Source organism: Trachurus japonicus, chromosome 3 (assembly GCF_045865225.1).
Source record: "Trachurus japonicus isolate A0001 chromosome 3, Traja_1.0".
Classification (NCBI taxonomy): Eukaryota; Metazoa; Chordata; class Actinopteri; order Carangiformes; family Carangidae; genus Trachurus; species Trachurus japonicus.
Genome location: NC_140909.1, coordinates 28,267,551 through 28,290,047, shown reverse-complemented (window position 1 = coordinate 28,290,047; position 22,497 = coordinate 28,267,551). Strand labels below are relative to the sequence as shown.

At 42.4% G+C, this 22,497-nt stretch overlaps 1 protein-coding gene across 2 annotated transcripts in view; it reads right to left on the bottom strand.

Moving 5' to 3' along the window:
- LOC146990099 (nuclear receptor ROR-alpha A-like) overlaps positions 1–22,497 on the bottom strand; it is a 223,922-nt gene that overhangs the window by 28,697 nt on the left and 172,728 nt on the right. The window contains exon 2 of one of the 2 annotated variants that reach the window (XM_085768942.1): positions 17,391–17,423. In XM_085768942.1, the coding sequence (XP_085625068.1) occupies positions 17,391–17,423 (33 nt within the window). Of the gene's footprint in view, positions 1–9,594; positions 9,758–17,390; positions 17,424–22,497 lie in introns of those variants that run through there. The other variant, XM_085768952.1, reaches the window with a different exon arrangement.

The following is a 22,497-nucleotide window of genomic DNA, read 5'->3' as shown; positions in this document are numbered from 1 at the left end:
ATTATCTAAGTCTCTTTGCATTGTTGACCAGAATTTTAGCCAGAAGACAAGTGTGGCTACAAAACTGGAGAAAATAATTTGTCTAGAGTTTAAATTGTGCTGACAGTTTAGCCAGAAAAACTCTAGAATGTTTTTTTGCCTCTCTCCACTCTGGCACCACTCTAGCTTTGCTCGTTAGACGCAACACACACACATTATAAAGCTGAAAAAAATCAGAAAAAGTTAAATATTTGAAAAAGTATAAAAAGTATGAAAAATTTGAATACATCCGATAAAGTCCAGAAAAAGCTGCACGTTTTGATATATGAATTGTTGAAATAGCACAAAGTATGAAGGACTAGAAGAAGACCGTAAAAAGGCGGAAGAAAATGGCCGAACAGAAGAACAATAGTGTGAATGCTGAAGCATTCACACTAATGAATGGAAGAGACAGAGGGGTAGTAAGAAAGAAGGAAAGAAATTGGGGTGGATACATGGAAAGAGATATATACAGAGAGCGGTAGAAAGAAAGAAAGAAAGAAAGAAAGAAAGAAAGAAAGAAAGAAAGAAAGAAAGAAAGACATGGGGTAGAAAAAAGAAAGAGAAAAGGAGGAGAAAGAAAGAAACAAACAAAGAAGTCAAAAGACAGAAATGGGGTAGAAGAAAGAAAGAAAGAAAGAAAGAAAGAAAGAAAGAAAGAAAGAAAGAAAGACATGGGGTAGAAACAAAGAAAGAGAAAAGGAGGAGAAAGAAAGAAAGTAACAAACAAAGAAGTAAAAAGACAGAAATGGGGTAGAAGAAAGAAAGAAAGAAAGAAAGAAAGAAAGAAAGAAAGAAAGAAAGAAAGATTGAAACGAGAGAAAAAAGAGACAGAGGGTTTGAAAAAAAGAAAGAAATAGAGAGGGGTATAGATAGATAGATAGATAGATAGATAGATAGATAGATAGATAGATAGATAGATAGATAGATAGATAGATAGATAGATAGATAGATAGATAGATAGATAGACTTGGCACATGTTAAAAGATGCGTCCTTTGTCAGTCTGATTTAGCTGTGTGTGTGTGTGTGTGTGTGGGGGGGGGGGGGGGGCACAGTCCTTGCTGCGGTCGGCCCCGGTTCGAAAAAATGTACTTAAAAAAAAAAAACCTTTACCAAATAATTCATAATATATTTTTTAATCTCTTTTATGGAAGAAAAAAGAAAATCCACTAAATCCACTTAAAACAGCTCAACAGCGCCGCCTGCAGGCGGAGGAGACAGAGTAGTCTGTGTGAAGGGCAGGGAGCAGGAAGGGGGGGCTAGAGGAGGACGGAGGGCTTCTGTCCTCCTCTAGACACATTGGACTTGGAAAGTACAATAGTTGATCACCACAAAACCCCTCCATGTGCTAATGATCTGATTGAATACACCTGTGTGGCAGCCTGCACTCAGAGGTCGCCATGGTGACTAACTGCTAACCTTTTACTGGGTGGCACAGTGTTGTGTGTGTGTGCGTGTGCGTGTGCGTGTGCATATGCGTGTGCGTGTGTCTGTGTGTGTGACAGACTTGATGGCCAACTGCACAACACAGGAGCAGAACAGTCAGATTTGAGCTCGGCGCAGCTCTCCTAATGACAGCCAAAAAACAGAGAACCGTACCTCTTATCAGAATGTGGTAGAGACTATCTGGGCAAGGAGACCTTCCTGAGCTTTCTGATGTGCATTAAATGTTTGTAGGACAAATACTTTTCTCAACCTGGCTAGTTGGAAAAGGGGGTCCTTTCTCCTTTTCTCAAAAAATCAGCTCCTACTTTTGTATTGAAGTCTATGAGCCACTGGAGCGGGTCTAGCTGCACAAAGAGGTTCACTGAGACAATTCTGTAAGTCTGTCTGCTGTTTTGAGCACATCATATGAGACACGACAAATGTGGCTACAAACTGTGGAGAAAATCATGTGTCTAGACTTTAATTTGTGGCCGTGCTGACAGTTTAGCCAGAAAAATTCTAGAATGTTTTTTTTGCCTCTCTCCACTCTGGCTGACAATGTCACCACTCTAGCTCTGCTCGTTAGACGCAACACACACCCATTATAAAGCTGGATTTTGTCAAAACACTTAATGATTTTAAAACTGCCAAATATCAGAAACTGTTGAAGATATCAATAAGCTGAGTCATAGAGGAACACTTAAAAAGTTTGTCTACAGCTTAGAATTTGAATTAAGTCTCTAGCTGAAATTATGCTGAAGCTTTAGAGGCTGAAAGAAGTAAGAAGATTTGAAGAGTTTCAAGACTGTTCCAATGCAATTCCTATGGGGAAAAAAAAAATCAGAAATAGTTGAATATTGCAAAAAGTATGAATAGTTGAAAAGAGAAAAGTCATAGCACCTATGTCGCGCAAAAGCTGAACGTTTTGATATATTAATTGTTGAAATATGCTTTCAGCATTCACACTAATAATAAGTATAAAGAAAATGGCGGAGAGGAAGAACAATAGTGATGTAGTTAAAGCAGAAGTAAGCGATATATTTGTGTTAGTATAAGTCTTAAATAGTTATATCTTCCCACAGCAATCACTTACATAGAGTGTTTGGACCGAAACACGGGTCTGTCAGTCACTCTGCTCTGCTCTGAGCCCGAGGAGAAAACTTTTCTCGTATCCTACAGTTTTTATCCAATGAGGAGAGAGAACGGCATGCAGGGCTGTGTGTGCAGCCAAGGGATGCGCGTGAATGTGGTGACGTAGGGACGAGGACTGTTATGGTGCGTTCAAGGCAACTCGTAACTCGTGTTTTTCCGACCTGTGAAGTCATACCAGTTCGATCTGGTACGAGTTCACGGGTCGGAAGTTACGAGTGGCCGTTATAGTGCACTTTCACAGGTAAAATAGGTCGGAAAAACACGAGTGGGTTGCCTGGAACGCTACAAAATCGTAAGTTGTGACTTGAAGCTGTAATTTACGATTTCAAAAGCCTACCTGGAACGCAGCATTAGCCGAAACGACCGGATCGCTTACTTCTGCTTTAAGTTACTTTTGTTAATGCATAGCTTTGGTGTAGTAAAGCTTCATTATGTAGAATAACTTGTAGTTTAGCTCACTACATTTTCCAAGTAGTTTGTCCAACACTGGCTTCAGCCAGACTAAAAATGAAACGTGATTGAGCTGACTGATCAAATTAAGACGATAAAGATTAAACTGCAGCTTTAATCTTGCAGTCTGATCTGTGTCGTTCACGTCCTCTCATCACCAACCAACAAGTACATGACACGTTTGGTGAAACACCTTAGCTTGTCTGTATCTGGACGATCTAGTAGAAAGCAGACGAGGTTTAGCTAGCGCAACATCTCACACTCTGAGCTTATCTTCACCATCTCTGTGCAGCAGCTGTTTGAAGTCGAGGATCCTCCGGCTCGAATCAACACAAACTAAAATCTTATTCCACAGTAATGAACAGTTGAACCTTCACAGTTTCCCCTGTGGGCGCAGCACATGCTCATGTACTGTATTGAAAATGTGTAACCAGCAGTAAGTGAAGGCTAATGAGCAGGGAAAGAGTCACCGCTGTTTACTCCGAACACACTACAGCTCAGGCAAAACACAAGTCCCTAATGGATAAATTATCTGACACAGAAAAATAATAATAAAAGTTTTTTGCAAGGTGGATCAAAGAGAAAGGAAGGGGAGAGGAGAGGAGTTAAACGCATACGTTCAACCTTACACACTTTACAAAATAAATGGTGACAATTATTTTGACAATTATTATTATATGACAAGAGACATTACACAAGACATCCTCAACCCCCTGTACAGAACTAAACTCTGCCAAGTCCAACACCATCTCATAATGAACCAACTCAACTCTGATACTTGCAGCCACCAGACCTTTACACATGTGCTCAACATCTAACCTGAACCCTTCATTTATTTTTTTCAGGTGAGCCAAAAGCTTATCTTGACTAAGGAAATCTTGACCAGACAGCCAGTTCTTCACTGTGCTACTGAATATCTGAAACTGAAACTTAAAAATCTGTCTTCAAAAACATATCCCAGTCTACAGAGCCACATCTGGGACAGTTGAGATGAAGATGACTTCCTCCCCCTCGGTCTATAAGTACCACATATCTGTTTGTAGCCATGTGCCTGCAGGGACCTCCAGCTGCCTCTTGGAGTTGACCCTGGTGCCAATGCACCAAACCACCTCCCCTGTTAGGAACCTTCACAACTACAGCACACAAGCTCTTTTGTCTGGTAGCTCTGGTGTCCTGAAGGAGAGCACCAACCCATCATTTTCAGTGCTTGTGTGATGTGACAGAGTTATCTCCTCCTTCCAACTTCACAATCACCGCTGCAGCTCATCCGTCCATCAGCCAGTTCACCTCTGAGCAGGAACCAGACAAGGTTTTACTGTATCTTGCCCTTGGCTCATGTTGAACACACCACACAAAAAAGTTGTGTGGTGGTTCATGTAAGAGTGATGTCACCATTACATCCCCCACCCCCACCCCCACCCCCCGTCCCCCTGCAGAGAACAGTTGAATAATCTCCTGGCTGTTGTAATCCTGTGACATAACAGGCTAGCTGAGCGCCTCCTGCAGCTTTCTAACACAGACTGCGAATCTGGACCAGACAGCTTCAACACACACACACACACACACACACACACACACACAATAACAGGGCTTTGCTCCACATGAGGACCACTGGCCTCATTTATAAACGTAATACGCACAAAACGGGGCTGGAAACTGGCGTAAGTTACTTTCCACACAAAGGTTGTGATCTATAAAAAACAAACTTGACGGGAGAATGTGCGTAACCTCTGACCTATGCGTACGCAACAAACTTGACGGGAGAATGTGCGTAACCTCTGACCTATGCGTACGCATGGTTTGGAGTAAAAGGGGAATCCACACAGACGGTGTGGTGGTGAACTGAAGATTGAGGAAATGTAGAGTGAGAAGAACGATTATGTTTTTATAATCGCCCTTCACACATTTAATTTCAATTCATTTAGTTTTATGTTAGCTCCATGTTATCAGAATGATTGAACTCACCAATGTTATTTTTTGCATTGGTCTGAGTAATTGTTTCAGAAACATCTTCTTAGAATATAACTGAAAATTCTAAATCAAAATTCTTCCTCTGTATTTAATCACCACCGTCTCTCCGTTATATTGTCCACTCCCAGAGCGCAGGAGGAGAGGACGGCGTGGCTGCATGGAATAAAGCATCCAGTCGTAACATGGTTTAAATATATTTTCCTATGATACTATGAACATATGATCGAGTCAAATAAATCTCAAAGCCTGGGAGAAAAGTCAGTAATTGTTTGCACAATTGTTACATTCTGTTTTCTTGTTATCAGTCCTACTTAATGCTGTTCATCACAAAAACCGGCATAAGTGTCATGTTCGTCAATTCCTCAGAATGTAACTGATTCACTAACTGATTCTGCTAATTATTCAAAGTTTTATCAATCAGTCTAATTACTGTAAATGTATAAATACAGCGGTGAGCCCCGTGCGTAATGCTGCACCATGGCACTGCTGGAGGACTACACCAATGGGAGAATAAGGAGGGGCCGATGACTTTCTGGCCCATGATGGTGACTGGTTAATAACTCGTTTCAGAGCTGTGCTCTTGGTTGGAACTATGTGCTGAACCGGGTCCAGCATGTGAGAGGGCAGCGCACTGAAACCACGCCACCGTGCGCTCTGTGCCACTGACGCCGTTGAGCTGCAGCAACATGTCACGTTGTCACTTTCACACCTGCAGCTAATTCACAACGACAGAACAACAATAGCACGCCAGGCTCACTTATATGCAGATCGCATTCATGAGGTGGTTTGCATTGACCATCTATGGTTAAAAAAAGGACGTGTAAAGGGCGGGATGTGAGGCCGATTCAGCTGTAGCACACTTGTAGGAACTCTGTGATTTATAAAGGGAAGTTTGCACAAGCATGCGTACGCAGGGTTCTATAAATCTGAATATTTTTTTGTCGCACTACACTTTTACAATCCACAGTTTTATAAATGAGACCCCTGGTCTGTTGCTGGATGGCAGCAGTGACAAACACTCACAGCAGATTGTTTTCCTTCACCTCCACAAACTCCCAGAAGTCCTTCAACTGACTTTTGCTGATGCTACAGTAACATGGCTAAGTCTGCACAACATTCTCATCCACCATGTTTTATCATGTTTTATTGAATTTAGTTTAAGCCACGTTCAGCTTCTGAGGACGACTGCTGTTCTGAAGCAGTTGTCCACAGTATCAATGTTTGATGCATCAGCTGCTGCTAAATAATAAAGTTAATTTTCTTCTATGAGATCCTTTTCACACTCATCTCAGGCTTTTGCTCTCTCACATGCTTTGTCTTCTGTTATGGATGAGTGACTGCAGGAGTCTCAGTCAACGTATAATCCAGGGGTGTCAAAGTCATTCTAGTTCAGGGGCCACATACAGCCCAATTTGATCTCAAGGGGGGTGGACCAGTAAAATGATTGCATAATAACCTGTAAATAACAAGAACTCTACATTTTTCTCTTTGTACTTATTAAGATGTTAACAGTTTATGAACTATCCTTTTTACAAAACATTATGAACAACCTGAAATTTCTTCTGTAATTTCAACTAGGGCGATATGGACCAAAAGTAATATCATGATACTTTTTAACCGAATGGCAATATAGGATATATATTGTGTTTCTGTGAGAGTTTCCCCCCAATTAGCAGCCCTAATGGCTTAATATTTTTGTCGGAGGCAAACCCATAAGAAGGCAGTCAGTTCTAGGTCAAAACCACATGTGGCAAATGACACACAGACAATTGTAGATATTGGTAAAGGGGTGATATTAAGTAATACAACAAAAACACATCACTCTCACTCACACACACTCTCCTCTCTCTCTCTCTGTTCCTCTCATCTGTTGTTTTGAGCTCCCAGCTGTTCATGGGTAACTATCCTATAGATTATATTTGGCTTATCACCGGGCCTGTCCGGCCCCACCAACCCGACCAGACACGCTGGTTCGGATCGAGAATTAGTGCTAATGAGTCTGGCTGCGTCGCGTCATCATCCGCAGGTCAGGTGATGTTCAGGCCCAGTGAGAACTGGAGCTGAGCTGAGCCAAGAGCAGGACTTTATGGTGAATGTCGGTGCTGTGTATACGCAACGAGCCGCTGAGAGTGGACTACAATGGTCCACATTACTCACTCACTTACTTATCTTGCCCTGTGAATCTCTCAATCCATCTGACCACTGTGATACTCAAACTATTTCACTTGGGCCTGCAAATCATCCCCAACCTGGAGGGGGCAGTCCACCACTCTCCAGTAGAGGTCTTCACGGGTCCAATTTGACGGACCCGAACCCAAATGGACCTGTGAAAATTGGACCCGGAGCCGACTGGCCCCGAGCTATTATTGTAAATATGAGTTCCGAGCCGAAATGGACCCGTGAAAATTGGACCCGGACCCGACTGGCCCCGAGCTATTATTGTAAATATGAGTTCCGAACCCGAACCGAACCCTTAAAAACCCGTGGACCCGAAATGCCCGAGTTGCTTTATGATTTAATACAAGTTGTCTAGCGTTAAATAAGACTTGTTTTTATTAGCTACTACTTTCTGTTTCTTACCTAAACGTAGTCTTCTTCTACCTGGTTCCGGCTGCGGCCGCTGCCAGCCCCCCCGGCCATAACGTGATGTAAACAGAAATAAATCCACGTCGTCATTTTCTTGTTTAGATGGTCATTGTAATCCTTCTTCTTAGCCATTGCTAACGCCCACCGGTCATTTCCTCTTGTTTAATTAACGTTATCATTTTGGAGTTTCCATGTGCTTTGCGGAGCGTAACGTTACCGCGGTAACAACATGCTACGGCAACTCGATTGTTTAACTATTTTGAACCATTAACCATAACGTTACGTTAATAAACAAACTTTTTAACTGCCCCGAGTCCTGACCTAGGCTCTAACTTTTGCTTGAACTGTCACCTTTGACGTCATCATCAGAGTCGTGTAGTTGTTTTGATCACGTGACATAAGTCACACAGGCAGCTCGCAGCCTTGCATTGGACGGAAGGGGGAGGGCGGGGGTGATTGACAGCTGTGACAGCCAATCGCCGGGTCCTCTCGGGTACTGTAGGACCTGGCCTTTCACAATAAGAGACCCGAGCCCCGAGACAAACTCTACCGGTTCCGACCCGGCCCCGGCGTCACTTCTTGTGAATGGACCCAAGACCCGAGCCGGGTCGGGTCGGAACCTCGGGTTTTCGGGTTGGCGGGTTTTTCCGAAGACCTCTACTCTCCAGCTGAGAACTGGAAGCATGGACTCAGACTTGGAGTTGCTGACTATGGCTTCACATTCAGCTGAAAACTATCGCAGTGAACACCAGAGGTCATGTTCTGATGAGGCCATCAGGACCACATCATCTGCAAAGAGTACAGATGAAATCCTGAGGATGTTCAACTAAAACCTATTGATGGGAAACTTCTCACAGCACCGCGGTTCGTTCCACATCAGATGTTATTGAACTGAAGACAGCAGTCGTTACTCAAACTTCTTGTTACCCGGCGTGTAGGCGTCTCCAAGGAAATAAGGATATCCTATGTTACCATAGTAACCAGAGATCCGCTGGCTATGGTGTTTGAACAGCATCAGAGAAAGAACTTATCTGCAACTGAGTCATCTTTCATATTGTTGCAACAAAACTCATATTAATCTAAATGAGTCTAGATTTACTACACATTTCTCAAAGTTACCCCCGCCCCCCTCCCATTCATACTGGACATATTTATTTATTTATTTTAATAAGATTTTTTTTTTCACCACTTATCTTTCCTTATGTATTCAATTCCTCCTGTGAAAACTTATCTAAAACTAAACCAGATTCTTAATTTAAAAAAAGATTTCAAGATTATTCTTTATTTTTATTAGTTGTTTTTAAAATTGTATTGGAATAATTTTTTGTCACCTTTTTATTTATTTCATTCATTTTTTAATTCTTAAAGTTGTTACGTAAGGTTTTCAACATCATTATTTGTTTTTTGTGACCATATCAACGCTGACTGTGCAGAATGTTGTGCTGAGCTCTTTGATGTTGTTGTTTTTATTAAAAAATAAAAAGAACAAAACTCAATAATAAAAATATTCTTTATAAAAAGGAAACTAGATATCAAGTCCTTTGTGAATGTATCTTAATGATTTAACTAACAGCAACAGTTTTCATTTAGTCAAACAACACATATTTAATGAAAACCATCTCATCTGCTCCACCAACACCAGCCTCCTCTCCAGCTCCTCCTCTTTTAATACCCAGTGTAATTGTGACTGACAATTCCCAAAATAGTGTCTACAGGACGAGTGAAGGTGTCTTGTTTCCCGCACGTCTCCACAGTCAACAATCAGAAATCAGTTCCTCACCAGACAGTTACACACAGCAAACATCACAACCAGTGTAACTGTACAGAGACAAAAGTCTGTTTATCAAACATCAGTGAGAGTGGAGCATCCTCACAAACAACGGAACATCTTTGGTTGAGGAGCACAGACAGAAAACTCTCTTTCTCTGTCTGTCTCTTTCTCACTCTCTCTCTCACACACACACTCACACACACACACACACTCCTCTTACCTTTCATGGCAGAAATGACAAAATACATATTTATAATCCAGGCTCTTGGAGGAAACAGCACTAGGAGGGTCCTCCGTGTCTGTGAGAGTGTGTGTGTAAATGTGTGATCAGCAGCAGCTCTGTCCCTGCTCTGACATCCTGAGCTGCTGCTCAACAGCATGAGGATCCATGTGACTGTGACATCAGCAGCCTCCCCCGCCCTCCCCCCTGACTGACACACCAGCCAGCCAATGACAGGAAAGGGCAGGGAGGCGACAGCTCTGATAGGCTTTGTGTGTGTGTGTGTGTGTGTGTGTGTGTGTGTGTGTGTGTGTGTGTGTGTGTGTGTGTGTGTGTGCGTGTGTCATAGATGTATTAAAAAAAACTGATTTACATAATTAAACAAAATACATGGTGCCAAACAAGTGAATGTAGCAGTATTGGAAAAGGGAAGAGAACAGATCAAAACATTTTTGGTTCCACAGTTAAGATAACATATTATTATGGATAATGGAGGATAGGTATATGATTGCCTCAATCTCTGCCCCCAAAGCTTTCCCCCCTTTTTTTGCTTGTTTTTCTTTTGTCCTTTTATTTTGAGTCCTTGTCTTGTTTTGTATGATTGGTAGTTGTTTGGGGTTTTGTTGTTTGAATGTTCAATAATGATCTGTATGGACTGTTTGGTAATTTTTAAACCAAAGCAAATTAAATAAATAAATAAAAAAAAGTTGATCACACAAAAAAAAACATAAATAAAATGAAATTTAACTTAAGGGATCTTCTGCATTTAAAAAAAAAAATGTGATAAATGACCTCATCCAGAGTAAAACAGAAGACAGTGTACATGTGTGAGCTCCGTAAGCATTTTAAAGAGGAACTATGCAAGATCTTTACCTTAGCTATGCTACATTTCTACCTTAATTAAACAGCTTCAGAGTAATTGTGATGGTTAAATAAATGAAGAATGGAGGCTCTCTGTATTCTAGCGTCTCCTGGCCGAAAACCAACCTTGCAAGATCAATGCCTCCGACCCGGTGCCCCAGCTCTCATCTCTTCGCATTGCGACACAAACACACCCCGTAACCTGTAATCTCTTGTTTATGACAGATAATTTTTTTATTTATTTAACCTTTATTTAACCAGGCAAGCAAATTAAGAACAAAATTCTTATTTTCAAGTGCAGCCTGAGGGGGAAGGGAGAGATAAAACTACATAAATATACACATCATAACGCGTGATATATGATATTATGCACTGCTGCATGGCTTGCTTTCCCGTCGGCTTTGTTGAAAACAAATGCACATGGCCGGGAGGAGGGTTAGCAAAACAGCGGAAAAGCAACAGGAAACAAAAAAAGAATCTGCAGCTTTGCTAATACAAAGAGAAAAGTGCTGTTCTTGTCAAACTCAAACATCCTCACATCAAATACCTGAACTATTCCTTAAAAGTACAGGTGCAGCACAGGTGTGCTCTGGTACCTGAGGACTCCTCTGACCTCATCTCATGGTGTGTTCATTAAAACGTCAACGTCATCTAGCTCATCCTGTTGTTTGTTTACTCCAACAGCAGAAAGGTCAAACCAAAACCCTGTGGTTTTTTGTGGAACAGATTCTTGACGACCAGTGCCCCATGACTTCCTGTAGTCTTGCTGGTACAATGAGGTTGCCAGGCAACAAATAATTACACCTCGTAACTTCCCCATGAACCAAAGACGTGGTCGCCCCTGTGTTTCTGAAAAAGTAGTGGAAGTTTGTTTCTATTAATGAGATCCCAAATTTAAAAAAAACGTATGGTTGATATTCTGTATCATGTTGGAACTGAATGTAATTAAAAGTCTGTTGTGTCAAAGTTTAATATCAATATGTTTCTTCCATCAGGAGGAGAGCAGCATCATGACAGACAGTCATAATCACTGACACAAAAATCAAAACCACATGTCATGTTTGTGCCGCCTCCTCCTCCATTGCGGTTCACAGAACACAAACAGTTCAAAGAATCAGAGGACAGGAGGCAGTGAGCAGACACGAGGAGGAAGGTGCGAAACAACAGAGAAAACAACCAGAAGAAACCAAAGAGGAAGAAAACACAGGACCACATGCAGCAAGCCTGAGCAAGCTGAGAGACAGGTTCTGCAGAAATCTCTCCACCAATCAAGTCCACCCACACTCGAGTGGCCCTGAGAGCAACTATATTTTTTGTGAGGTAGTTTTTTTTAACATGAGGTGTGTTGGATGTTGTGCTGTTTGAGCTGAATTTGTCAGAAATAAGAAAAACTGCCATGGCCCTGAGAGTTCGACGCACTGCAATTCAAGAAAACACACACCCCCGCGATAGAAAGAGATCATAAATCTCCAATGTAACCGGGTACACGTCGGTTAGAAGCCCCGTTTACCCGTTTACAAATTGTGAACGTTGACATCCCCCCTAACTTTTCCAGTTTGTTTTCTTAGACTACGTATGTATTATAATTTTTTATTTAGCCTACTTTGTTTTGATGCTAATGCAGCATTACTATGAGTATTAGTCAGGGTCTTATGCAGAATAAATCAGTCATACAAAGATTAGACTACTGGAGGTTTTTGTGCGGCCCTGATTACTGCCCAAGTGCCCATGCGCAGACGTGTGGAAACTGTGCTTAATGTTTACCTTCAACAACGGTCTTTTCCCAGTTAGTGGCGCGTTAGCTCAGTGAACAAAGACAAAGCAAAAGGAACAAATGAATCACCGCCTCCTCTTGGTCAGGGTTTGAGTTGCTCTCATAAACCCTGGTCTGTCTCACTGCTCTTACAAGACTTTTAGCCTGGTCTGTTAAAGGGACAACGAGAAGTTTTGGAAAAGCGAAGCGTTTTCACGCTACATTTATGAGCCTCCGCGCACCGTGGAATTCTTTGACCGGCGCAAGACAGACTCATGTTTTCATTCATCAAGAATTAAAGTCAGAGGTTGGAAGACGATCACATACCGTCGTAGTTCTGACCATAAACGGCGATTCGGCGGCGTTATTCTCATGACTCGCCACGAAACCGAAAGTAAGGAAATGCTGGTCGGCTCGACCAGCATTTCCGCCACCACTAATAATATCAAAATAACGATAGAGACAAAACGATATATTTATCGAAAATGGGCCCATTAACAAGTGTGGGTAGCGTAGATTCATCCACATTAATATGAGACTTTTTTATAACCAAATAGAAACTCCTCGTTGTCCCTTTAATTCTTGATGAATGAAAACATGAGTCTGTCTTGCGCCGGTCAAAGAAATGTACAGTGCGCGCAGAGGCTCATAAATGTGTGAATAGTGTGAAAACGCTTTGCTTTTCCAAAACTCCTCGTTGTCCCTTTAAGACTTAATTTATTCAGTTTACCTATTTACTTTATTTAGTAAAGTAAAGCTGAATATGTCCAGGCAGAGGGCAGCAAGATGCAGGAGAGAGAGTCTGAGCTTAGGAGGAAGGAGAGTAAGCACACAATCATGAAATTGTGTCTTTTAGTGTGGATCATGGTTTATTAATTTAATCACACACTGAATTAATTATTTCTGGTTGTGGGTGGGGGTCTTAGGCTCTGTTTGCCTATCTGTGACAGTCACCAAACAACCAATACTAAAGGACTTAGAACTTGAGAGGAAACGCTAAAGAAAAACGGAGCCCATTAGTTGAACTTCAGCTGCCTGCACAGTAACAGGATGTGTTTGTGTGTCTCTCCTGCTCCTGTGTTGTTTTTGTGCATCAGTGGATAAAAACACAGAATTTTCCTTTGAAAGGTTAAATAAACCATATTTCAGCAGTAAGGACTACAGCTTCACCCAACATCCCACTCTGCTTCATAAAACAAATCCCAGCTGAACCATGGAGCACGAGTGAAAACGATTAAGCTCCCTGAAAACAGCCGGGCTGAGTAAACGTCAGAGCAAAGTCACTGAGGCTTCGGGCAAGAACGACTGCTGCCAGCAGAGAGAGGAAACTGAGGAGCAGCAGGAGCTTCATTCTTCCTCCAAATTGGCAGAACAGGAGGATGATTTACGCTTCGAAGGGCTCGACGACTGGCGGCGGAGCTCTCCACCTCCTCCTCATCACACCCAGTCAATAATATTCTCAGCAGCACGTTAGGAGTTGTTTGGAAAATGCCTCCACAGCACCCTCAGGATCAGTGTTTCTCCCCCCCTGATCATCCCGACTGCAGGAGGATCTCACATTCATTATCCATCCTTATCAGCTCTAATGAGAGGGACTCGACTCTGGCAGCAGTCCTTGGTCACACAATCATCCTTATCTGTCCTCCACACTCACAGCTCACACATGTTTTACAGAGAAAACTGCTTCTAATGTGGAAAGAAAAATAAACTATGACTACAGAGACCAGGAGCTGCTTTCAAAACTTTCAGCAAACATCTCAAGATAATCTACAGAGCTCAGTGTGAACCACAGAGGCCACAGATCTCAAGATTACAGCAGCAAAACTCCACCTGTCGAAGGGAAATCACCTCCACACATTCAAACAGCCAAACAAACAAACAGGCCAGAGCAAGGATTGTGGGAAGTCAAACAACCTTCATCTTACAGCACCTGAGGTCTGAACCACAAAACAGGATTTAAGGTTATCAAAGTAACTTCAGGTTTAACTGTGATGGACCCGTGAAAATTGGACCCGGAGCCGACTGGCCCCGAGCTATAGTAAATATGAGTTCCGAGCCAAAATGGACCCGTGAAAATTGGACCCGGACCCGACTGGCCCCGAGCTATTATTGTAAATATGAGTTCCGAACCCGAACCGAACCCTTAAAAACCCGTGGACCCGAAATGCCCGAGTTGCTTTATGATTTAATACAAGTTGTCTAGCGTTAAATAAGACTTGTTTTTATTAGCTACTACTTTCTGTTTCTTACCTAAACGTAGTCTTCTTCTACCTGGTTCCGGCTGTGGCCGCTGTCAGCCCCCCCGGCCATAACGTGATGTAAACAGAAATAAATCCACGTCGTCATTTTCTTGTTTAGATGGTCATTGTAATCCTTCTTCTTAGCCATTGCTAACGCCCAGCGGTCATTTCCTCTTGTTTAATTAACGTTATAATTTTGGAGTTTCCATGTGCTTTGCGGAGCATACCGCGGTAACAACACACTACGGCAACTCGATTGTTTAACTATTTTGAACCATTAACCATAACGTTACGTTAATAAACCAAGGGGGCAGTTGTCGCTCTGAGAAGTGAAGCTCACTTCCGCGTTCAAAAAACTGCAATCCCCTCGGCTTCCTCTGGGGGCTGGCTCCAGAAGGGAGCAACTCCAATTGAGCCCCATGTTAAAATAGCTGATTTTACAGCTTAAAAAAACATATTTACAGCCTGGTACATTTTATTTTTTTGGTCTCAACCGATAGTTTCTACCCCCGCACACACTCTGAGGGGGGTGAATTTTTTTTAAACTCTACCGTTTTACTATTATTAGGTTTAAAGTTCTGGCCAATTAGGGCGCAGAACCGTTGAGTGACAGGTCCGGAGACTGCTGCTACGAGGCCAGTGGGCGGGCTCTCGGCCGGCTAACGGCCGCACCTCTCCAAATATGGCAAGTAGAATCCAACATGGCGCGGTTCAAACCCCCGTAGTAGCGGCACAAAACAGACTCACATGTGCTACGTCCATTCTTTTTACAGTCTATGTAATAAACAAACTTTTTAACTACCCCGAGTCCTGACCTAGGCTCTAACTTTGGCTTGAACTGTCACCTATGACTCTGACTCATCATCAGAGTCGTGTAGTTGTTTTGATCACGTGACATAAGTCACACAGGCAGCTCGCCGCCCTGCATTGGACGGAAGGGGGAGGGCGGGGGTGATTGACAGCTGTGACAGCCAATCGCCGGGTCCTCTCGGGTACTGTAGGACCCGGGCTTTCACAATAAGAGACCCGAGCCCCGAGACAAAAGGCTCGTTCGAGATGAACTGCGCCTCGTCTGGACGGTCGGCGAGAGCAGGCGGCAGCAGCAGCGGGTGGTGACAGAAAGCTGTAGTCAAGTCGGACAGTTTCCAGCCGCCGTCAATACAAATAGGAAGTCACCGAAGTATATATTTCTTATGCTGTACTGCAATTGTCCAATAAATAACCAATATATTTCTCAGGACATAAGTTTGATTCAGTGTGAATATTTTTTTAAGCAGTATAGGCCTACAACATGAGATTCATATAATCTAAGATTATACAACAACAGGTAGTGTTTGCAGTCCTAACTAAGAGCCAATCAGCTCGTGATCCGGCGCGTTTCCCATCATGCCCTGGGGCTTGCAGTCGGTGGAGAGCAACTGCGGCGCCTGGCTCTAAAAACTGCGGCCGCCTTGATCTCGTGAGGTTATCGTTGCAGGCGCGTGCATGACGTCAGAGCAAGTCGGGATCAAGTCGGACACAAATCTAACCGGCATGCATTGTGCGCTGGTCACCGCCGATCGATTCTGCGCAGGCCTGGCTCATCTCGAACGCACCTAAACTCTACCGGTTCCGACCAAGGGGGCAGTTGTCGGTCTGAGAAGTGAAGCTCACTTCCGCGTTCAAAAAACTGCAATCCCCTTGGATTCCTCTGGGGGCTGGTGTCAGAAGGGAGGTGAATTTTTTTTTAACTATACCGTTTTACTGTTATTAGGTTAAAATTCTGGCCAATTAGGGAGCGGAAACGTTGAGTGACAGGTCCGAGCAGCTCCGTGGACAGCTGCTTCGAGGCCAGTGGGCGGGTTCTCGGCCGGCCAATCCAACATGGCGCTGTTCAGGCCGCCATATTTGAGTCACAAAAATGACTCCCCAAAACCAATGGGTGACGTCACGGACGCTACGTCCATTCTTTTTACAGTCTATGGTTCCGACCCGGCCCCGGCGTCACTTCTTGTGAATGGACCCAAGACCCGAGCCGGGTCGGGTCGGAACCTCGGGTTTTCGGGTTGGCGGGTTTTTCCGAAGATCTCTACTGTGAGTATTCGGTCCTCACTTGTTCAGATTTGTTACTAGGGTCCAGAGCAGGTTAACATCAGGGGATCAGATCAAAGCCTGTCAAGACCTAATCTACTGACCAAACAGATCACTGGGAAAACAGTAATAGAAGTATCATTCCTACAGGATCCTGACAGGGACAAAATACTTTACAATGGAGTGATCTATGATAATGAGCAGCACATTTCTATAACTCGGTGGTGTTTATCATACATTTGAAATAAAAATCAAACCTCTGTGGCTGAGTGGTTGGAGCACATGCCATGTTCGCATGGCCTGAAGCGAGGATTGCCGGTTTGACTCCCATCCAAAGTGATCTTAAGCATATGTCACCCACCCCCCCCCCAAAAAAAGAAAGAAACCTCTGGTGTCTGTGATTACAACAATGATCCTCACACTGATTATTATTTCTACAATTATGAATTAGACTTTTCAGTTTCTCTTTCTTTCAGCAGCTGGAACTGTGTGAAATTACATCAGTTTTTATTTTATGAAACATATGTTCACAGTGCATACATCAACAGACAATAGAGTATTAATACTTACAAACATCAAAATGAATCAGACAATTTACAATATACTCCTAATTCACTTCAATTAAGATTGTACATAAATGTTTTCGATTCTGCTATTAGATCATATTATTACAGCTTACGGATGCATGCCACTTACATGAAAGCTCTTGTAGCAAGACAGTAAACCCCAGTGTTAACTGAGCCAGGTGAGGACCAACCTCTTAGTACAGATAATACAGGAAGGTCAATGCCAGGTTTTGTTAATCCACATAACTGAAGCTGGTCCTGGCTATGTTGGACTGTCTATGTTTGAGCAAACAGCAGTGAACTTACATGTGTGTGTCTTCTTCACAGCAGCCGACAAACCTGCAAGACACAGAAAAGAGACACAATCATATAGTGACCTTGGGTTTTCTGAAAGGCGCTAATACATTTGAGTTATCAATACCATTAATATTATTGTTAGTCACAGCGTTGATCATGTGGAGAGTTGATGTTGACTGTCAGCAATATGTTGATCTGAGGTGAAGCAGAAACTTCTGGGTTTTGACTAAGAGTAAAAAAAAAAACCTCTTTCACAATCATATAGAAATGATCATTGACTGAATATCACCGATCCTCCTCCTACAACATGAGCTTGTCACCTGTCACACTAGCTTAACAACCATTTTTACTGTGAATCCTACAATCATCATAAATGAAAACACGTGGCAATAAACCTGATTCTGTGTCACAGGCTTAATGTCATTAGTGAGCCTAGTGTCTGCGGTGCGTTCACATGTCTGTCTCTGTAACACCAGCAGATGGATATTTGTGATAAAGTTGAAGCTGCAATATGTATGGATGAAACCACGTTACCATGACGTCGTACATAATCACTTTACTTGACTTTGTTTATTTATTTGAATGGGACAGTACACATTAATGGACATAACATGCAAATACTGTATGCCGGATTATAGCAAGATGCTAATTTCGTAGTCCCATTAACATAACTCACGTGTATGTGTGTGTGGTTTTTTGTGTAAATACTGTGACAACCCCTCCCACTCATTTGTGGGTTCTTTGTGTGTCATGCACCTGTAGGCTGGGCCCTGGTCACATACATGTCTCCTCATTCTCTCTCTCTGTTAGTGGTTTTCTCACCCACTGCATTCATCACCAATTTAACCGATTACAGATTCATGTACTATGCTGATTTAATAGATTTGGGTTTAATTTACTTTCGTGGTCTCCCTTTTGACTTGCTCACTGAGCCTGGGCTAAGACAAACATATAAAGTAAAGTTTGACTGTTGGAATAATTAAAGTTTGAATTGCTGCTGCAGTGAAGCTGACCAGTCTTGAACATGTTTGCTTTGAAAAACGGTAACATCATGAAACCACCTCCCACACTGTCTGAAATGATGTCATTACACGTCTCAGATGGTAAAGAAGACCACTTCATCTTCATCATCACATTGATAAAGTTGCTGGTGAAAGAAACTAATCTGCAGGTAAGTCAAGTGGTCTGAGATTTGCAGGTTTATTTAGTGTTTGTTAAAGTGCGTCCTTCTGAGGGACACACACACTCAGACCTGAAGTGAGTCTGATGTGTGGACGTAGACACTCAGCAGTTGAGTGTGACGCAGCTCGTCGTCTGTCTGTGTCCTGAGGGCCGCGCCAGGCGCAGACAGTCCCAGGGCCAAAATCTGTCAGGGCCACAGTGACTCCCTCCTCCGGTGATGCTCTGCTCGCTAAGCCCATCTGGACAAGGTCAGACGTGTGTGTGTGTCCATCTGTGAAGTGTATGTGAGTCTTTCTATACATCAGTAGGGCTGAACAATGTTTTTCAGTTTCTTTAAACAATTTCCTAAATGTTACAGACACACAGGATGAAAAATCAATATTGTGGTTGGCACCCGCCACCACAGGGCTAGCCACAGCCCTGCAGGTGCCAGTGCTGCGGAGGCGACCAATTAGGGTGCGGGCCCGGGTGGTGGCAAACACCTGCTTCTGTGCTCACTGCGGCGGCCATCCTACTTGTTGCGGCAACGCCCGGGTATGGTCCCGACGCTCCAACGTTTCACTCGGACTGTATTTCCTTTTTCTTTGCTGGTGCATATATGCTATTTCTCCAGTTCCTATCTTAGTGGTATTAAATATTCAAACAAGAACTTTGAAGGCCGAAGCGGAGAAGGTTTCTTTGTGAACAGCAGTAGAACATGGGTCAGTCCTGACAACTGCTGTCGGGGGCAGGGGGCGTGCGCAGTTGAGCCCGAGAGGAGGAGCCCAGTTTGAATGTTTTCTTTACAAACTGCAACGACTCTACCTTTAAGTACTTTATTTAATTTGCAAAATGTTTCCCGTTCATAGGCTCTACTAGAGGGCCTGCACACATTAGTCTGGCCAAATCAGCCAGTCATCAACATCAGTAACACAACGGCCACCAACAATCACAGGTGAATTTTCAATTTGTTTTGTGCGTGCAAAAGAACACTGTTCATTGTGACCGGCCCAGAGGTTTTTGTGCTGTATTTTGTTGTTTTGTATATGAAGATGTGTCCATGTTTAAGTCACCACAATAAATGTATTTACATAAACCCCCCCAAGTAAAGCTCACTTCTATTGTCAAGTCTCCTCCCATCAGCCATCTGGTAGTCTGACATTGCAGACACACATACACACATGCACTCACATACAAACACACACATACATAGAAAACACAGCAGGTCACTCCATCACTGTCAATAAGCCTGTGGAGTCTCCTTGTTCAGTCCTTCAGTCCTTCACCTGAGGACAACAGTTTCAGTAAAGTCTTTTACTAACTAATGTGTCACCTGATTTTATTTGAAACCTCATGTTGCTGAGCAAATATTCAGTGACATTAATGAGCACAACGTTATGGTGCATTTCAATACAATTCAAGATTGAAAAGGTTCATGTGGCACCTTGACACTTTCAAATCAGCTCTCAAGACGCACCTTTTCTCCATGACCTTTCCGAGTTAGTTATTTAGTTTTCTCACCCTTTGTTTGTTTCGTTCACTGTTCATGTTGAAGTGACCTTGGTTTTTTTTTAAAGGCACTACATCAATTAAAGTTATTATTGTTATGTTTCGATGGAAGAGTATTAGGGCGGGCCACTTGTGGGAAAAAAAATGAGAGGAGTGATATTATTTTTCATTATGCACTTCAAGAATTAAGTTGAAAAAAAAGTCAGCCATTTGACACAAACAGTGCATCTAACTGCCTCTACAAAATGCATAATGAAAAAAAATCTCCCTCTTCTCATTTTCTTTTCATGAGTGGCCTTTATACTCTTCCATAGTGTTTCCACTGCAGTCCTAAGTCCCGCTATGATTATACAAATAAGGCTGATGATGTATGGAAGAGCAATGGAGGTACATTTTCATTGTGGGTCACTGTTTCCAACTGCCAATGGATATCATCTTCCACATAAAGGCTGTGTGAGGCCTGCACCTCAATGTCCATCTGAAAAAGTCAAACAGAGCTCTGGTAGCTGATGTCACGATCTGATAAACAATTAAAAAACATCTGACTTTTTTTCTCATTTTCCATGACTTGCAAATTGATCAACCATTTTCCAGGTTTTCAAGAAAGAAAGTAGGCTTTATTCTCACAAGCAGCAAGGAAGAACAAACTATGACAATAAAATTCAAGTTGTGATAAAGTACAGGTTTGGCACTGTCGACAGTCTTGGTGGAAAAATCAAAGAGCTGATAAAACAGTTGTGCATAAAAGTAAGGTGTAAATATCTGAGAGGAGGCGAAGTGTCTCTGACAGGATCCTGATGCTGACACTCACCTTCACTGAACTTGAGTCTGCTCCTGATGCTGTCAGATAACTGTCACCTAATGCTGATCTGCTGATCTGCTTCCTGTCAGATGACTCAGAGCAAACACTGAGCTGAGTGCTGTGGTATTACTGAGAAAGCCTCAGCGATATGCACCCGGCCATGCACATATGCTGTGGCTGCTGAGGAGGAGACGGATAAAGAAAAAGGTATAAAAGGAAAAAAAAAGAAAGAAAAAAAAAACGGGTTGATTCCACTGATCATCGAACGCTGACCTGGAAAACAACTTGATTTAATGTGGCTGCAAAAACCCTCCTCAGCAGAAACACAGCAGGTCCGGGGCATCGTTGTTTATCTGCAGCGACCTTTGACTGCCTCCAAACAAAAATCCTACACACTCACATACACACAACCTGGTGCACACACTTCATATTTCAAAGACGTGATAACAGGCGCTGTCTTCAAGCTCCTACAAGGCTTTATCATGGAATCTAGGCCAGATTAGAATATTCATTAGCTTTGCCCTTTTCAACTCCAGGATGCAAGAGGAGATGATGCTTTAGCTCTCTAGCCTCTGGTAGGGGTGTCCCTGAATAGGGATTTTCATAGTTAAATCAGATTCGCCAGATTTAGCCTTTAGTCGACTAATCATTGAATCATGTTGTTTTTTCCACTCATTGATTCATGATCTCATTATTGTCTTTTTCCGCTCTAGAGAAAAGAACTAAAACACACAAATAAACAAATGTAATTCCTCAGTTGGCATAACAGGACAATCTACATGTATCACTGTCTCCATTATGGGGACGGTGTAGTGATGAGTATATGAGTTTGTACTGTGAATTAACGAGTTTATTTTGCTAATGAAAACTTTCATTTTCATTTCACCTTTATTTATTCAGGGAAGGTCAAGAGTGAGCTCTCTTTTTCAATGATGCTCTGATTACAAAACAACACAATTACACAATATACAAATACAATCAAAATCATAATCCATAACTAGAAAATTTCCTCTCGGGAAATTTTGAATGGGCCACGGGGCTACTGCCGGTTGTGCCATCTCTGTCAACATGGGAATCAAACCCACGATCTTAAGGTGTGTGTGTGTGTGTGTGTGTGTGTGTGTGTGTGTGTGTGTGTGTGTGTGTGTGTGTGTGTGTGTGCGTGTGTGTGTGTGTGTGTGTGTGTCTTGTGTAATAGGGCCAGGACTCAATTAAAACAATTAATCTATTTAATTAGAGGCTTTGTAATCAATTAATCACAATTAATTGCATTTTAATCGCATATAAATATTTGACCTGAGAACAGTGAGAAGCATTTTTTTCACATGGATTTTAGTATACCATTGAATGACTGAATAGCTTAATCAACAAAACATTGTTTTTTTTTTCAAGGTGGTACTTAACCAAGACCAACATGCAAATTATCGATTAAGGCGAGACACCCCAGGTGAATAGGGTAAAAAATTTAACTAACAGCTATTGCCATGAAACTTTCTATGTTTATTACTTAGATTGAGACAATTATTTTTTGTATTACATGTTTTCTTAAATATTATGCTTACATATGGAAATTAGACATTATATAATTAAATATGCGTGAATTTGTGTACATTTCCAGACCCGAAATCTGAAGATTGGATAAAG